General features: G+C 55.9%; 2 protein-coding genes across 4 annotated transcripts in view; one reads left to right on the top strand and one right to left on the bottom strand.

The window, feature by feature from the left end:
- Positions 1-1,130: 1,130 nt before the first annotated feature.
- On the top strand, positions 1,131-6,059 carry MIEF2 (mitochondrial elongation factor 2). 2 transcript variants are annotated; one of them, XM_081161711.1, is made up of 4 exons: positions 1,131-1,260; positions 2,967-3,123; positions 3,329-3,509; positions 4,018-6,059. In XM_081161711.1, the coding sequence occupies exons 2-4, from the start codon at positions 2,977-2,979 to the stop codon at positions 5,070-5,072; spliced, it is 1,383 nt and encodes a 460-aa protein (XP_081017837.1). In that variant the 5' UTR covers positions 1,131-1,260; positions 2,967-2,976; the 3' UTR covers positions 5,073-6,059. The 2 variants fall into 2 exon arrangements, with proteins under 2 accessions (XP_081017837.1, XP_081017836.1); XM_081161710.1 differs by having other exon boundaries at positions 1,187-1,260; positions 2,971-3,123.
- A 3,959-nt stretch (positions 6,060-10,018) lies between these two features.
- Positions 10,019-16,826, bottom strand: part of TOP3A (DNA topoisomerase III alpha) — a 28,707-nt gene continuing 21,899 nt past the window's right edge. Inside the window, exons 17-19 of one of the 2 annotated variants that reach the window (XM_081115722.1) lie at positions 14,907-15,029; positions 13,264-13,964; positions 10,019-11,900 (exon numbers count right to left, since the gene is read on the bottom strand). In XM_081115722.1, coding sequence (XP_080971848.1) covers positions 11,722-11,900; positions 13,264-13,964; positions 14,907-15,029 — 1,003 coding nt within the window. In that variant the 3' untranslated portion in view covers positions 10,019-11,721. The remainder of the gene's footprint in view (positions 11,901-13,263; positions 13,965-14,906; positions 15,030-16,826) is intronic. The other variant, XM_081115723.1, reaches the window with a different exon arrangement.

Genomic DNA, 16,826 nt, shown 5'->3' with positions numbered 1-16,826 from the left:
CCCGCCCCCGCGGCGGGCGGAAAGGCGGAGCCGCGGCCGCGCCCTCCGGCCCCCGCGCCCCGGGGCGCGTCGCGGGGAGCGCCAGGCCCCGCCCGCGGGAATCTCTAGGCCTCCCGGGGCCTCAGTTTCCCGTCTGCTAGGGGGCCGGCGTCCCCGGTGCTCGCGCGGGCGGCTTCCTAACCTCCGGGCCGGGCCCCCGCGCCCAGGCCGGGTGCGCCACGGGCCCTGCAGCGCCCGCCTCCCGCGCCGCCGCGGCCGCTGGCTGGCCTCGGAGAGCCTGGGGCCCGACCCGGGACCCTGCGTGGCGACCACTGGGCCGGGCTTAGTCCTCGGCTCTGGGCCGGCGCAGGCCGCCCCTGCCTCTTTCCCAGCCGTGAAACGCCTCCGAAGGTTGTCGCCGGAAGCAGATGCACCACCGCAGGTGTGGCCCGGGGCGCACAGCCGGCACTCCGTAGGCGGCACGTGATTCCCGCTTGCAGTCAACACCCCGACACACACAACTTCAGTTTATTTGCTCAGTCGCCCGTCCCCCGGCCGCCACACACTAGGCCCCCAATACACAAATGCCGAATGCACCCCGGGTTATAGGCACAACCACCCCTCTGGGGTGGAGGGGTCTGGTTCCCGTCTCCGGGGGGAAAGCGGGCGGGTGGAGGCGCGGCCCGCGCAAGGTCACACGGGGGGCGGCAGGGCAGGTTCCCGCGTGGCACCGAGTGCTCTGCGGCCGCAGAGAAGAACGAGGCCGCCTCGGCACTCCCGCCGTGGTGACCTAAAGGTCCCCTGACAGCCGGCGGCGCGGGGCCAGGTGCCGCCCGTCGGCCCGGCCCCTGGGAGGATCGCGGGCGCAGGCCGCTTGCCTCGTGCCGGAGTCTCGTATAAAGCGCACACGCGTCCCCACGGGCCCCGGGGCCGTCTCATTCCTCCGCCCGGGGGACTGGCACCACGCCGCCGGGCCGCGGGCTCGGAAGGCAAGCCCGCGCCTTTAAACCCGGGTGCATCGGGGAGTCCCGCCCCGATGGAGCGCTCCCCGGGGCGTGGCCTCCCCGCCATTGGGTGACCGCGCAGTATTTGGGGAGGGCGCGGGTTTGAGCGCTCTGATTGGGCTTAGGGCCTGCTCGTCGGCCCGCGGTTCGCAGTCAGCGCCGCCCGCAGGCCCGGCGTCCGGTCCCGGGTGCTTCGCGTTCCATTCTCGGGCGGGCCGGGGGCTGGGGCCCGAGCGGGCGCTGCGTCCGCCGTCGGTGCCCTGAAGCCGCGACGCAGGTACGGCCGCCTCGGGCCGCGCGGCCCCGGGCGTGGAGCGCGCCGCGGGCGCAGGTCGGGGGCGTGGCCTCTGCGGGGCCCCGGGTCGCGGCGGTGGAGGGGGCGGCGGCCTTGGGTCGCGGGCCGGGGTTCGAATCCCCTCGGGCACGGCGCTGAGCCTGAGAGCCCGGGCGCCCGCCGCGGTGAACCCTGCCCGGACGGGCCCTCCGGAGCTGCTGCGGCCGCCCGCCAGCCCGGACCCTGGGTGGGCAGAGGACGCGAGGACAGGCGTCGTGCGGTGCTGCCGGGGGCCCCCGCGCAGAGTGGGGTTACTTTTAACCACCCTCTCCCTCTCCCCCTCCCCGGACTCCGAAGGCTGCGAGTTGAGGCCTGCGTGACCAGGGGCGGATTGAGTCCACTCAGGCAGGCGAGGGTACTGAGAGCTCTTTACGGTGTGTAAAGTGTACCTGCTTCCGCTGGAGGCGGTGGCAGTTGCTGGGCCGTGGTGGGCACCCCGCCAGCCTTTGACAACCCAGGCCCAGTGCCTATTTTATAGTCTGGGCGTAAAAGGGGGCTGGTGCTGGGGCTCAGTCCCCAAATGGTTCAGGCTTCAGCTGCTCCAGGCCTCTCCTCTCCTGGCAACAGCCCTGGGCACCCACAGCCAAGCAGGAAGGGCAGAAGTCCTTGGTGCCCTCAGAGCTGGCTCTGAGCTCAGGGTCATCTGCTTTGGTGTCAGCGAGACAGTTCTGCCTGATGTCTGACTGGTCCCCTGAGCTTGCTCCTTGGTCACACACACCCTCAGCTCTCAGCGCCTAAGGGCAGGAGTCCCTCTGGAAGAACCTGAGGCTGAGGCTTCGTGGATGGAGCCCTGGGAGAGGTCTCTGCCTCTACTACCCAAGTGCCCAGCGCCACCCAGCCCCACCGTTCTGGGCTCCTCACTTCTAACCCTTCCTCCCTCATTGTGCTCACAGTGGGGCCTTTGGCCGTGACTAGCGCGTACCCATTGTCGGGCAACTCCTGCCCGGGCAGCCTGGGCCATCTCACTAGTCCTGTCCTTGATAGTTCTGCCTCTGGGGCTACCCTGTCGAGATATGGAGGTAGCTGCGGCCTCACTGAGATACTCCAAAGGTCTGAGAGGCCCTCCAGGGCAGGCTGTCTAGAGCCCCAAGTTGTAGTTTTCACTGGGCCTTGTTTCCTCCTCCTGTGCCTGGCCCCGGTTAAGAACCAGGATGAGGCAGCCTCTAGGACCTGACCATAGGGCCAGGAGACTAATGGGACTCTGGGGGGTTGTGAGAGCCAGGAGACTGCTGTCGTGGGTCCAAGTACCTACTACTCACTGTTTGGTTCAGCAGCCCGTTTCTCTGTAAAATTGGGGTGATGATAAGACTGTCCTCATGGGTCTTTGGTAATGTCAGGAATCCTGGAGGGTAGGGTCAGGGAGATGGGCCCCCTTTCTGACTTGCCTTAGGGCCTTTCTGTGTGAGCCCCTCTGTCCGGGGGTGGGAAGGTTGTTTGTAGGTTTGGGGCAGGAGGCTCAAGCAGTTCCCCTTCTCCTCACAAGAAACTGTGTGAGGGGCCGCTTTCTCCTGAAACTCTCAGGAACCCCCTTGTGGGCTTGAGTCAGCGACCCCAGCGTGATGGCAACCAGAGTGCCTACCCACACCTGCCCCGTTGTCTGCCTGGCTGCCACCATACGCAGTGGTCCCTGCATCCCGGCTCTCTTTTAGGCAGACAGACATGGCAGAGTTCTCCCAGAAACCGGGGAAGCGGCATGATGACGACGTGTGGGGCAGTGCTGTGAACTTCCTCCTGGCCAATGCCCGCCTGGTGCTGGGTGTGGGCGGGGCTGCCGTGCTGGGTATTGCCACCCTGGCTGTGAAGCGGGTAAGGCCATGCTGGACCAGTTACACCTGGGGCTCTCAAATAGGAGCACAGGGCTGGGGCCTGCAGTGGGGCCCTGGAAGGTGGGGTAGGGACTGCCCAAGGCTGGCACCTGCTGCTGTACCCAGGAAGCTTGTTTGCTTCACCCTGGGGCTTCGCTGTGCTGCCCAGGCTTCAGATGTTCTGATCTGTGCCACTCTGCCTGCAGCTCATTGACAGGGCTGCCAGCTCTCAGGATGAGAATGACACCAAGGCGGAGTCCACGTGCCTGGAGGACAGCTGGAAGGAACTGAGCCTGCTCAAGGCCACACCACGCCTACAGTCCCACTCCTCACCTGCTGCCCTCAGCCAGCCTGTGCTGCTCCCAGGCCCCTCACTCTTTGCCCCAGGTGAATGGCACCCCTTCTGCTCTAACCTGGGTGGGTCCCCCTTTGGTGGTCACATTCAGGAGATGCAGCCCAGGCTTTGCCACTGACTGACTCTGCGACCTGTGCAAGTCCCTCCTCCTCCAGGGCTGTGGGCTCCCTGCATGTTTAATGGTGGTGTGTTTTTCTGCTCTCCTGCTAACCACTGGGACGTGTGGACTTTGTAGGTGATATCGGAGTAGGGCAGTACCCTTAGGACAGTGGGGGGCCTCAGATGGGAAACTGAGGTCCAGGACATGACTCCCCACTCTGCATGAAGCTGTTTTGGCCCCAGAGAGTTGGGGATCTGGGGCAATGAGAATTTGTCATCAAAGTACTCTTTATACATGAGGACTTGAGCTCTTTCTCAGCTGGTCATTCTGCAGGTGAGGAAAAGGAGGCCCTGGGCCGGCACACACCTAGTAACCTGGTAGAGTTCTCTTGGCTCGTCACAGGGCCTCCTGACATGTTCCCTGGCCCTTTCACTCTGCAGAGGGGCCTGCAGATGCTGACCCTCAGCCGTCTCCTCAGCTTACCTCCCCAGGACCATTGTGCCTGACTTTCCAGGAGAAGCTGTTGGCGTTCGAGCGAGACCACGTGAGCATCCCAGTGTCTCATGTGGCTCTGGCCAAACAGTTGGCTGGAGACATTGCCCTGGAGCTGCAGGCCTACTTGCGGACCAAGTTCCCGGAACTGCCCTTTGGGGCGCTTGTGCCCGGGGGGCCACTTTATGATGGCCTGCAGGCAGGGGCTGCTGACCACGTGCGTCTCCTGTTACCCCTGGTGCTGGAGCCAGGCCTGTGGAGCCTGGTGCCTGGCACGGACACTGTGGCCAGGGACCCTCGCTGCTGGGCTGTGCGCAGGACTCAGCTTGAATTCTGTTCCCGTGGAAGCAGCCCCTGGGACCGCTTCCTGGTGGGTGGCTATCTCTCTTCCCGTGTCCTGCTGGAACTGTTTCGCAAGGCACTGGCCACCTCTGTCAACTGGCCAGCTATCGGCAGCCTTCTCGGGTGCTTAATCCGGCCCAGCGTGGCCTCGGAGGAGCTGCTGCTTGAGGTGCAGCATGAGTGTCTGGACCTCACTGTTGCTGTGCTCCTGGCCATCACTGGCACTGACACTGAAGACCTTCTCCTTCTGGCCTGGCCCCTGGAGGGGCTGGCTGGGAACTTCTGGCTGCAGGATTTGTATCCGGCAGAGGCCGCCAGGCTGCGAGCTCTGGATGACCGTGATGTTGGGACCCGCCGGCGGCTGCTGTTGCTACTGAGTAGTGTCTGCCGAGTCCATCCAGCCCTGAGGCAGCTGAGCCGGGGCCACCTGACCCAGGTGGTTCTACGTCTGGGAGAGGAGGAGGTGGACTGGGCTGAGGAGTCCTTGGAGAAACGCTTCCTGCAGGCTGTGGAGCTGCTCGTGGGCAGCCTGGAGCGGGCCAGCCTACCCTGCCATTTCAACCCCGATGTGAACCTCTTTGACAGCCTGCGCAAGGAGGAGATTGATGACATTGGCTATGCGCTGTACCTCGGCCTGCAGGCCCCTGAGGGGCTGCTGTAGATGGTGGGACGGGGCAGGCAGCATGTGTTCCAGTGCTGGTGAGCTGCATATGCCTCCCTTCCAGGGATTTGGAGAGGACGCTTTCTCTTGCTTTTAGCCAGGATAAAAGGGTGCATTACCTAAGCCCACGGGGTTAGCATATGCATAGGCAAGTCGCTGGACCCTCTGAGCCCAGAGAGCTTGGGTTGCTGTCACCTGAGCAGGGCTGCAGTGCCTGTCAAGCAGCCTGGAATGCCAGCCACTCACACATACTCCCTAAGTCCTCTGGGCAGACCCCAGGACCTTGGGCTTGTTCCATCACCACCAGCAGTGAATCCACTGACAGAAAATGGCTTCTGCATTCCTGGGCGGGATAAGGCCAGCACTACGCCAGCTGTTTTTCTGTTGAGGGTGAGTTGGTGTTTTCCTCAGGTCCCAGCTCCCGGCATCTCTAGGCTTCTGGTATTTAACAGGATGGTAAATACCATGTGTTTGCTCATCCCCCCTGGGCCAGTGTCACCTGGTACCTGCTGAATGCAGCTTTTTGGCTGACTTGAAAGCTGGTGTTTTCCGATGTCATCGGTGATCGAGCTTGCTTATTGAGCTCTCCCCTCCAGCCTGGAATGGGGGCTTAGCCTGGTGTGTTGCACACCTCACATCTCTGGGGAAGGGCCTTTTCCCTCCATCAGGAGTTTTCTCTTTGGGCAATGGAGAGCCCCTTCCCCACTGGGGAAGCCGAGGCTCTGTGCTGCCTGCCTTGCCCAGAGCCAAGGGTGCCCCGCTAGGTGGTACTGGGCCCTACTAGAGAGCACAGGCCCTACTAGAGTGCAGGTTGGCCTCCGCAGTGCCCACATGACAGCTCTCAGCTGACTCAAGCCTGGCAGGGATGGGGGACAGGAAAGGGAGGGCCCACCTCCCCTCCAGGGGGTCCTCCTATCTTGGGTATCCTTCCTGCTGAAGCAGAGCTATGCCTCAGAGAATGTGAATGAGAATAAAAGAAAAAACAAGCATTTGTGTGATTCACGCTGGGCTCTCACAGCAGCTGATTGGAGTTCTGGAAGCTTGGCCCAAGGGGCCTGGAATCAAGGAGGTGGTGCGATTTAACTGGAAAGGGTTATATGGAGGGAGAGTATTACAGGATTGCTGGTGTGATGTCTTGCTTTTGTAATGGGACCAACTAGGGTTTTGTTTCTTCCCAAAGCCTGAATTTTTGATTTTTGAGTTCATGGCCCCTGTGCTTTATAGGATGGCTGGAGCTACCCCAAAGCCCTTCAGCCAGTAGTGTCAGAGATACGTGATTTTCCCCACCTCCCTGATACAGACGGGGAAGCAACTGCATGTGTCCCCACAGAAGCCATAGCTGGGGCTTACTTCCTTTGTCACCACTTGACAAACGACACCCTGTGTACTGGAGTATGGCCACCTCAGCTGTGCCCTTCCCATCCTGCTGCTCCCCATCCCACTGTACTTCCTAAGCTCGTCCTCCTGACAGATGAGATGCTTGTGTACTGCACTGCGTGCAGGATACCGGGCTGCCTCGGGGCTGAGGGCTGCGTCTCTGCGGTAGAGACAGCTGGATGGCTGCACTCAGAGGCTACAGCGAGGGTCAGAGGGCTTAGCTGAGGGCCATCAGATAACTTGTCTCAGGAGCTGGCGCAGACAGCCTTAAGCAGCTGTAATAGCAGCTGAGGGTTGGCAAGGGAATGGGCTAGAGGCAAAGCTGTGCCTTGGTATTCTCATCTACAAAGTGGGGATTTATTGTGCCTATTTCCTAGGGTGGTTGTAAGGAGTAACTGCTGGTGGGAGCGTTAGCCCAGAGCCTGGCAGGGTGAAGTGCCCCCCACCACTGCTGGGCCTTGGTGCTTCCTCACAGACCAACAGCAGAGCCCCAGCACAAGGAGCCCTCCGCTGCCAGGCTGCATCTGACCACGGCTGTACTCCTGAGGACAACTGGTGGCCTGCTGATGGCTGGCCTGGGTGTGGCTGGGGCGGCAGTCTAGGAAGTGAGCTTGGTCCAGAGCCCCCCTTAGATGACCAAACCCCACATATAGTCCCCTCTGGGGAGGCCTCATGCTTTAGGTAGCTCTGAATTTCCCCTCACACACCACAATTTCAGTAAGAAAAACATTGGGATGAATTAAAAGGGAGAGAAAAAAGGTGTTCAGTTATATCACCAATGCATAGCTAACATCTGGGCTTGAGTTTCTAGCTGAGAACTGGAAACAAATCACCATTTTGCCAGGAGCCTTTGCAGGAGCTTGTCTGGCTGGCTCTGTCCTGGTCTATGTCAGCTGCAGGGGTGGCTGCTGCTGTTTTGCTGACTCCCCTTTGACACAAGAAGCGTTCCAACCCTGAGCAGGTGCAGTCTCGGCCCAAGGTCTGAACATCTTAACACTCAGACCCTTCAGGTGTGGCAGAAAACCTGGAGCCCAAGTCCTGTCCTTGGTTTAACGTTACTCAGTGACCCAAGGCCCACAATTGTGACGACTGGTGCGGCAGTGATGCCACCTGCGCAGAACGAAAGGAATGCGAGAGCAGGTAAACAAAATAATACCACGAAAATGGGAAACAGGAACTTACAAATTTAAGATGTCACCCACTTAAGAATACATCTTGATACATAAAACATCCTTTTTGTAAATTCACTCATGTCTCCTCAGAAATCCTTAGCTGCTAAGAAAAAACCCTTAGCTGCACAATATTCTATCAGTTGGAGGCACCAGTCATCCTAGAGCCAATCTGTCCAGGTGTTTCAGTCCAGCCCTGAAGAAAGTCTTCGTGCACACAACTTTCTCATGAGATTCCTGGGGATGGAGAGTGTTCAAATTTGTTCAGGTTCTGAAGGATCTTGCCAAATTGCATTCTGAAAGGACTTCAGCCAGGAGGCCAGAAAACCAGCCCCAAAGCCCTGAGCTGTGACTTGCCAGAGTGGAGCAGAAAAGGAAAGGGCTGTGTCTGGTAGAGAAGCTGCAGCCACCTCCACCCCTGGCACCAGCCTCACCGGCACGTCTAGGCTCTCCTGGCCTTCCGAGAGGCCTTACCTCACGTGGAAGATGGGAGTGCAGTTCCTGCTCCACTGGCAATGCCTGTCTGCGGCTCCCATCTTCCTGGTGTGCTCTGAGGAAAATCCAATTCAGTGTCAGCTCAGGAACCACCTGCTTCAAAGACCTTAATGGGCCAGAGTCTGCCTCCAGAACAGCTGCCTCTGATCTACCATACAAGCCACACAAGCTCTTCCTGACTTTTGGTTCCAAATGGACCTTTCCCCTTAAGACCCCAGGACTTAGCTGGCCAGGAGGCCAGGCTTGGAGCCCCAGGAAACAGGCACAGAGCCTGCAGGGGCTCTAGAGCAGGTACTACTTCCTCCAGGTATGGGAAGGGCACTGGGCCCAGGGTCAGGGGATCAGGGTCAGGCACAGCTCACCCCAAAGCCCATAATCCAGGGCTATGCTCCATTTTTGCCCTGTTCTCTCTAAAACAAGGGGCCTCCAACCTGGTACATGACACATTTGCATTTTTCAAAAGTACGTGTTTCTTTTCCAATCAGAAAATTAGGCTTTTAAAAAACCCCAGTAACGTCATATTTTGGTTGCACGTAATTCAATGAGGAAGCTAAGGGTGCAGTGGAAGAAACCCAGAGTGTATTCTGAAGGCCAACACAAATGACACTGGGGAATGTTTTGGGTCATCTTTGCATACTCTCAATTTCCTGAGACAGCAGTTTAATTGGCTGGGCCTCACGCAGCAATGCCAGACTCTCAGGCTCTTTCGTTTGTGTTTTCACACCAAACTTTCCAGGGTGCCCCCAGCACCACCTCCCAGTGTGAACATGGGTGGTCTAAGGCATGGATGGAGCACACACATCTGTCCCTAGCAGGGATGGCCAATGGGAGAGTGGCACCACCCTGGCATGCTGGTTGACCCATGCCCTTTGTATTTCTAGTCAGAGATCCTTGGTTCTGAACAGCTGAAGTTCTGAGCTGCAACAAGCCCTGGAAGGAAAGGCAGCTGTGAATTCACCCTAAAGGGTAACAGATCTCCCAGTGTCCCAGGACTGTTGGCCTGATGTGAGCACAGTGCTGCGGGAACACTGGGCCTGGTGCGCAGAGAATGGCCAGCTGCCAGAGGGAACAGGGCTTATTTTTTTTTACCTTCCAGCTGCTCCAAGAGCAGTGAGCGTCAGACAGACTCCCTCAACTAGCAGCTGCTGTGTGGGGAGCCACTCCTGCTGCTTTTCACACTAGGGCAGGAAGAGGTGCCATGGGGAAGTTCAGGAGGCATTCACCAGAGCTCTTTGAGGGGCAGCACAGGTGGTTCTTTCGTTGGCATGGAGAACACAGTAGACTCCCCCAGAGCTCTCTGAGGTGTTGATGTGGAAGCAAAGGCTGTCAGTTCCCACTTAGCTGTTGTGCGGAGGAATTTACTCACCAGAGCTGTGTCCCTCCCAGGGAGCTGGAGGCTGAGAAACATGGTGCGTCAGTTATGTGGCCTAGTTCCTAGTTGCGACTTGTGACTGGAGCTTAGTAAGTGGTGGTCGTCTTATCCTGTCCTGCCTGTGCAAGCTGTAGATGGGGTTCCAACCTTTCGCCATGGTCGGAAGATGGGTCAGTTTCTCAGTGCACTGAATGGCTAGCCTGAGCGAGCCAGAGAGACATGGGAAACTCCCTAACAGGCTCTTGCATGTGAAATTCTCACTGCAGTAGGGCCTGTAACCCTCCAGCAAAGTGCCTCCAGTTGACTAACACGTGTGTTACAGACGAGGCTACAGGCTTAACGGTGAAGGCACACCGGTGAGGTCAGTGGGGTGCCAGGACCTGAGCTGGGCTTGTCCTTGGCACAGTCCAATCCAGCAGTTCTTGGTATTGGCACATATGGGAGTTAACTGCAGAAAGAGTAAACCCCACAAATGCATCTAGTACCCAGAACCTATGAAGACTCCAACAACTCTACAAAAAGACAACCGAGTTGAAAAATGGACAAAAGATTTGAGTAGATAATTGTCTAAAGATATACAAATGGCCAACAAGCACATGAAAAGATATTCAACATCAGTGGTCATTTGGAAAATGCAAGTCAAAACCACAATGAGATATCACTTCACACACATTAGGGTGGCTGTAATTTAAAAAAAGGTAAGTATTGGTAAGAATGTGGAGAAACAGAACCCTCGCGCATTGTTGATAGGAACGTAAAATGGTGTAGCTTTGGAAAACCATTTGGTGATTAAACAGAATTACCACGTGACCCAGCAACTCTACTCCTAAGCATTGAGAACAGGTGCTCAAATACGCATACTTGAATCTTTTAGCAGCACTATTCACAACAGCCAAAGGTAAGTAACAACCCAAATGTCCATCAACTGAAGTCCATCCACACAGTGGAATATGTCATAAGGACCGACATGCTTCCACATGGATGAACCTTGCAAAACATGTTAAGTGAAAGATGCCAGACACAGGTCACATTCTGTATGATTCCATTTATATGAAATGTTCAGAATAGGTAAAACCAGAGACAATATGGACGGGTGGTTTCCAGGGCTGGGGGAGCTCAAAACCCCACAAATGCAGGACCATGACCCATCCCACTGACCAGGTTCCAGGAGCAATGCCAGGCATCTACCTGCACTCTTACCCTGCCATCCAGCCAGGGCAGAGCTAGTTGTCTGAACGGTATGGGGCCAGGAGTCCCAAGACCTAAGGAAAATTCATTTGTTCACCAGCTAGCGCTGTGACTCCAGGCAACTCACACCCACTTCTGTTTACCTTCTAAACCTCACAACAAAACCAAAATGGTTACATACCATTCCTAAGGTTTTTATAAAGGCAGTAAGGAATGTGGCAGCCTTGGGAGGTGTGGAAGACAAAGTATTCTGAATTGTGCAGTGGCTATCTTCTCTGCAGGACAGGCTATTTGTGGGGCTGCGAGAAGCTGAGCTTACTGCTTGCCATGTGGACAGCGAAAAAAGCAGGGGCTAGGAAGGGGAGACCATGAGGGCCAGAGGCTGGCAAGAGGTCGCTTGGGCACTGGCTGGTGTCTATACCCACTGCTCCTGCCACCATTTGCCAGACACTGCACCTTACCCACCAGAAAAAAGGGGGAAAATTCTTTATTAAGGCACATGAGCAGGGTGTGTCCTGGCCACGGCAGTTTCTGGGCAAGAGGATAAATCTTCTGTTGACACAATTTTAGAGCAAGAGCCACTCCTCTGCATTATGCCTCCCTTCTCAGGATGCCTGTGGAGAGAAGCCCCTTCCTGGCTGCCCAGAGCCTGCACTGGGAGCAGTGGCCTCTCAAGTAGGCGAAGGGAGCCCTGGAAGGCTCCAGCTGCGGAACACACCAACTCCAATGCTCAAGGTTCTAGCCACCAGCTTCTCCACAGCACGAATAGACAATCCCTGCGGGATCACAGGGAGCACCTTCTGTGACTTCTTGGCAGTGGCCATGGTCATTCCTGAGCCCCAGGGAGAGGGCTTCTGTCCAATGAGGTGGCCTTGACAACAGTCTGAATCTTGACTCCTTAACACAAGCAGGCCAGACTCCAAAAGCAGCCACTTAACACCTTCAGGGCAGGGCAGGGCAGGGCAGAGCTACTTGGTCCTAGGGAAAACAACTCCTTGAGATAGAGGAGCAGGTATGAGGAAGCAGCCCTTTCTACCCCTCCCTGCCCTCATCTGCTCTGAGGACAGAAGGGGCGGGTGTGTCCAGGCTGGTGGCAAAGGCTGCATTTCCGCAGTTTCTTGGCCGTGGACCCTGGGTCTGAAGAACTGGCCCGCGCTCTCTTGCTTCTGGACTCCGGTGCGTGGGTTTCTCCTCTGCCTCCTGGCCAGGGTGCAGCTCCAGAAGTCCCTGTGGGATGTCAGGGGGAAGTCTGAGTTTAGAAAGACACATGGACATGGAAGGAAACACAGGTTCGTGTTGGGTGGGGTACCCTCCAAACCTTTATGTAGTCACAGCCCCCCCCAAAGGGCAGGCTCCCTCACTCTGCATGAGCACACTGCCACTACCTGAGCCCCGAGTTCCTGAAGGCTGCAGCCCACTCACTGTCCTGGTAGAGAGCTGTCACTCTGTCCACGCCTTTTTACAGAAGCGGAAACCAAGGAAGCAGCTGCCTGAGGTCGTGTGGTGAGGCAACAAAGACCGGAGGGCCTGTGACCAACAGCCTGTTCCCCACCTTCTATGCAAAGAAACCTGGGTTCTGGATCCTTCCAGTCCTTCAACAGACCTCTGAGCATTGACTGCCTGATTATCCAGGATAACAGACCTCCTTTCAGTGGGGAGAGTGGCCCCTGCATGTCTGAACCACCTCCCATACTTTAAATGTGAGTTTGTCACAGTGGTGGCTGTCTCCAGGCTGCTCTGGCACTGGCAGCCAGCCCTACATTTTCAGAGCCTTCTGGGTCCTTCCTGTATGTGCAGAGCTGGCAACACATGTGTTAGAACCACAGTCCGAGACTAACACGTTTATAAAACAGGAACTCGGATATAGACAGGTGCTCACCTTATTGAGGAAACTGAGGCTGAGGCCAAGTCATGTGTTCTAGGTCAGACAGCCAGGCTTTGGAACCAGGTGTGTCACAAAGCTCTTACTAGGCCTTTTGGTCATTCTGATATTTAATGAAGCTTCCATTGTGTACTCGAGCGGGCAGGGGCCATTTCTAAATGTCTTCAGATACACTAACTTGATCCAGTGTCCAGGTGCCAGTTCTCACATCACCATTTTTGGGGTGCCAGACCCAAGCCATGTATGTAACCTTGGGTAGGTTCCTAGGCATCGTTAGGGCGTTTCTTCAACTGAATACATGAGGCTGATGAGAATGACTTTGCAGGGTTTACAAAGGCTACAGGAGCACAGGGCTGTTGGATTAGGCCGACCTACTTTCAAATCTTGTGCTGTGCTGCTGTGTGACCCTGAGCAAAGTCACTTCCTCATTTGTAAAATTGGAATCCCAAGCTTACCTGGTGCAGGGTGAAGATGCTTCCCGCTGGGCATACAGCAAGCTATTAGACTTATGGTAGCCACCCCTTGGCTTGGAACAAAGATGGAGGAGCCAGAGGACCCCTCACCCTCATGCTCCCATCACTGCCTCCCCTGCCCTCTCCGCTGCCTCTAGTCTGAGGCAGGGATCCACAGGCCCGGCCCCGCCGCGCCCACCCCGCCGGCCCGGAGCTGCTCCGGCGGTGCCGCTGCGGGAAGGGCCCTGCTCCTCACCTGGGGCGAGGTTCTCATCCGCCCACTGGAAGAAGCCGCACTGCTGCTCCCTCGGCTTGGCACATGTGTGGAACTGCCGGCCCTTGTTGGGCCCGTCCTTCTGCACAGTCCGTGTGACAGCAGCCTGACTACACAGGCAGGATGTGCCACCACCAGTGTCATCACCAGGCCTACCAAACCCACCCCGGGGGTTCCTGGAGTCTGGGGGGCGTCCCAGTGAGCCGCCTGGGTGTCTTGATGCAGAGGAAGGAGTCCCTCCTGCTTCTGGATGGCCGCTGTCAGCCCACAGAAAGAAGCTGCAGCTGCCAGCATGGCACTTATAGAACTGCCGTCCCTGGTTGGGACCCTCCTTCCGGACAGTGAGCAGTACGGCCTCCTGGCCACAGTTGCAGATCACGGAGTTGCTTTCACCAGCAGCAGCGGGTGGTGGTAGATTCCGGGATAGAGCCTTTGAAGGCCTGGTCTCCCTGGTGTCTGGAGGCTGGGGGTGGCTGTGCTGGTTGCTGTCCATTCTGTTCAGGTACTGGCTAGCCTTTAGGTAGCCAGAGGGCTGGCTGGTTGGTGGGCAAGCTCTTGCGGGGCCCTGTGAAAACCTTAGGTTCAAGATCTCTCTCAGGTTCTCATCACATCCGCCTATGCAGCCAACAAATTCCAGAGGCATGGTCGGGGGAAGGCTACCACGTTTAAACTTTAACTTCAACCTAATGGGGCCAAGGAAGTTAAGAAAAAACATTTACTACCAGGTGCAAGAGTCTTCTCCTTGGTCCCACGAGGGCTGCACATGCCTGAGGTCACCCCTTGGCATCCCCATGTCCCAGGAGATAGGTGAAATCTAAGACACCAGTGGGTCACCACAATACAGGCCTCAGCAAGGTTCATTCCCTGTACCAGCAGCTCTCAGAGTGCTTCAGTGGCCTCTGGAGGGTCCTGGGCTCTTTCAAGGGGAGGTCAAAAATACTCTGTAACAATCTAAGAAGCAAAGCCTGTAGTGCTCCTCTTCCAAGTATGTGCAGTAGAGTTTTCCAGAGGCCACAACACACACAGAAACTCAGCACACTGACTGTGGAAGCAGATATGAGAGTCCAACTGCCTCCTATTAAGCCAGATATTAGACTTGCAGAAATGAAAAGCATGCATTCTTATTCTTTTTTGCTTTGGAAAATAGGCATTTTAGCTTAAAAACATGTTATTTATGTTAGTGTGCAATGCATGTTCATAAACAATTAATAAGCTAAATTTAATTTAGAACATGGTAAATACTGATAAACATACCCAAAACAGAAGCTCTTGGATTCCTCAATAATTTTTACAAGTATAAGGGGTCCTGTGACTGAAAGGTTTGAGGACCAGTTCCACATGAGAACTCTGGGCTTTTGGGAAGTATGGAAATGATATTCAATACACGTATATTCTGGCTACCTAGCAGAAGAGGACAGGGCAAGGGGGCCTTCGTAGTTCTTCCTCTTGAGACGGCCCAGGAACCTGCCCCCAAGGCTGGCTTCCATACCTACAAAGGCATCAATGGGACCTAAACCAATTTAGGCCTGCTGAGCACAGGGAATACCTTCCTGCAGTGCGGAGGAATTAAAGCCCTGAATATTCCCCACCTGTGCTCTGACAACTGACTCAGGCACCCAGCTCACCTGTAAACAGGGTGTGGCTGACACACTGGACACACACTCCCATCCCTGCTGGCCTCCAGCACGAAGTCGGGGAACCACACAACTGATCGACATTCCGGGAAACCCATGCAGCTGAGGTAGAACCTGGGTGGTGTCGGGACCAGGGTTAGGCAGGCCACGGGAAATAGGGGAAACAAAAGAGTCCTAGGTGGTCACCCACCTGGCAAGAAAATCCACCCCCCATCCCTCCACTGTCCAATACAGGGAGTTTATTCAAAGTCCAGTACAGATTGGCCAAACTGCCTTCTACAACGTGAACAGAAAGGCTGTGGGAAAGACAGAGTTGCTATAAATAGCTTTAAGCCCTGGCTGGTGTGGCTCCGTTGGCTGGGTATTGTACTGTGTACCAAAAGCTCACTAGTTCCATTCCTGGACTGCAGGATCAAACCCTAGTAGGGAGTGTGCAGGAGGCAGCTGATCGATGTTTCTCTCTCACATCCATGCTGTTTCTCTCTCCCTCTCCCTTCCTCTCTAAAATTGGTAACAAAAAAACCAAACATACACGTACACATATATTTATTTTGTGTATGTAATCCTCACCCGAGGATATTTTTCCATTGATTTCTAGAATGGAAGGGAGAAAGGGAGGAGGGCGGGAGGGGAGAGAGAGAGAACCACTGACGTGAGAGATACATCAACCGGCTGCCTCCTGTATGAGCCCTGACTGGGGCCAGAGATCGAACCTGCAATGGAGGCACATGCCCTTGACTGGAAATAGAACCCGAGATCCTCTGGTTACAGGTCTGATCCCCGGCCCTAATTCATCAGTGTTTCTCTCTCCCCCTTCCTCTCTCTCAAAAGCAATGGAAAAAATATCCTTGGGTGAGGACTAACCAAAAAAAAGAAGAAAGAAAAGAGAAAGAAAAGGGAAAGCTGCTGCTACAGCTGACCCTGCTTCTACCTAGAAACACCCAGCCCACCTGCCAGAGCTTGGACCATAGCGCCACCAAGTACGAGGGCCCCCTCAAGCTCCATGGGAGGGCTCTCACCTCCCTACCCTCTTCCTCGTGACAGGCATCACCTGACACTGGGACAAACAGGGCTGGCAGCCTGGAAGCTGCCCAGGATGCTGTGGAGTGAGCTGGGAGTGAAGCCCAGGACCCTATCTGCCTGATGAGACAGACTTTACTTTTAACATCTACACCACATCGTTTTTGGCCAACATTTCTTGATGCCTTCCAGTCCTAAAACTTTAGGGCTGGACTAGCCAACGTGCACACCATTTACAATGTCGTCTGAGCATGCCTGGGTATGACCAGACCAGGAAAAACAAACAAATTCAAAACCGCAATTATTCAAATAGCAAATCCAAAAACCCAGAAATGGAAATGATCAGAGAAACCCTGGAGTGGTAAATCTCACAAGAGTCTTCAGACCCACATGGGTGACTCAGGACTTGAAGAACCCATAGCTAACATAAAAGCAAGTATTCTTTCCCTTTATGTTCCAATGGTCACTAATCCACGACCCACAGGTGGCAAAGAAAAAGCTACTGCTTGTACTGAGCATGTACCGAGTGCTTACACATGGCCATCAGGCACTGGGCTATGCCTGCAGTGGCTCTGGCTCATAAGTTTGTGTGCAACACATGCCTGCCACGGGCTGCTGGGTCGAACCCACTAATGTCCAGTTTGAGAGCCAGGGAAGCCATCTGCTCACACAGCGGCACATAAGTGGATAGAGGTGAACGATGCTACAGCCAGAGGGGCTGGCAGAATGGAGAAGGGCTGTGAAGACCAGGCTCACATTCTGCCTTCCCTGATCTCCAGGGTGCCTGCTATAGACAAGCCACCTCCGCCCGTTAAGCCTCAGTCACCACTCCTTAGAAAACAAGTAAAACACCTGCCCTGTAGGGTGGTAACGGGGTCAAATAAGGTAACG

This window comes from Miniopterus schreibersii (assembly GCF_964146895.1).
Source record: "Miniopterus schreibersii genome assembly, chromosome: 16".
Lineage (NCBI taxonomy): Eukaryota > Metazoa > Chordata > Mammalia > Chiroptera > Miniopteridae > Miniopterus > Miniopterus schreibersii.
Note: the sequence above shows the minus strand (reverse complement) of the source record. Positions and strands in the feature narration are given on the sequence as shown.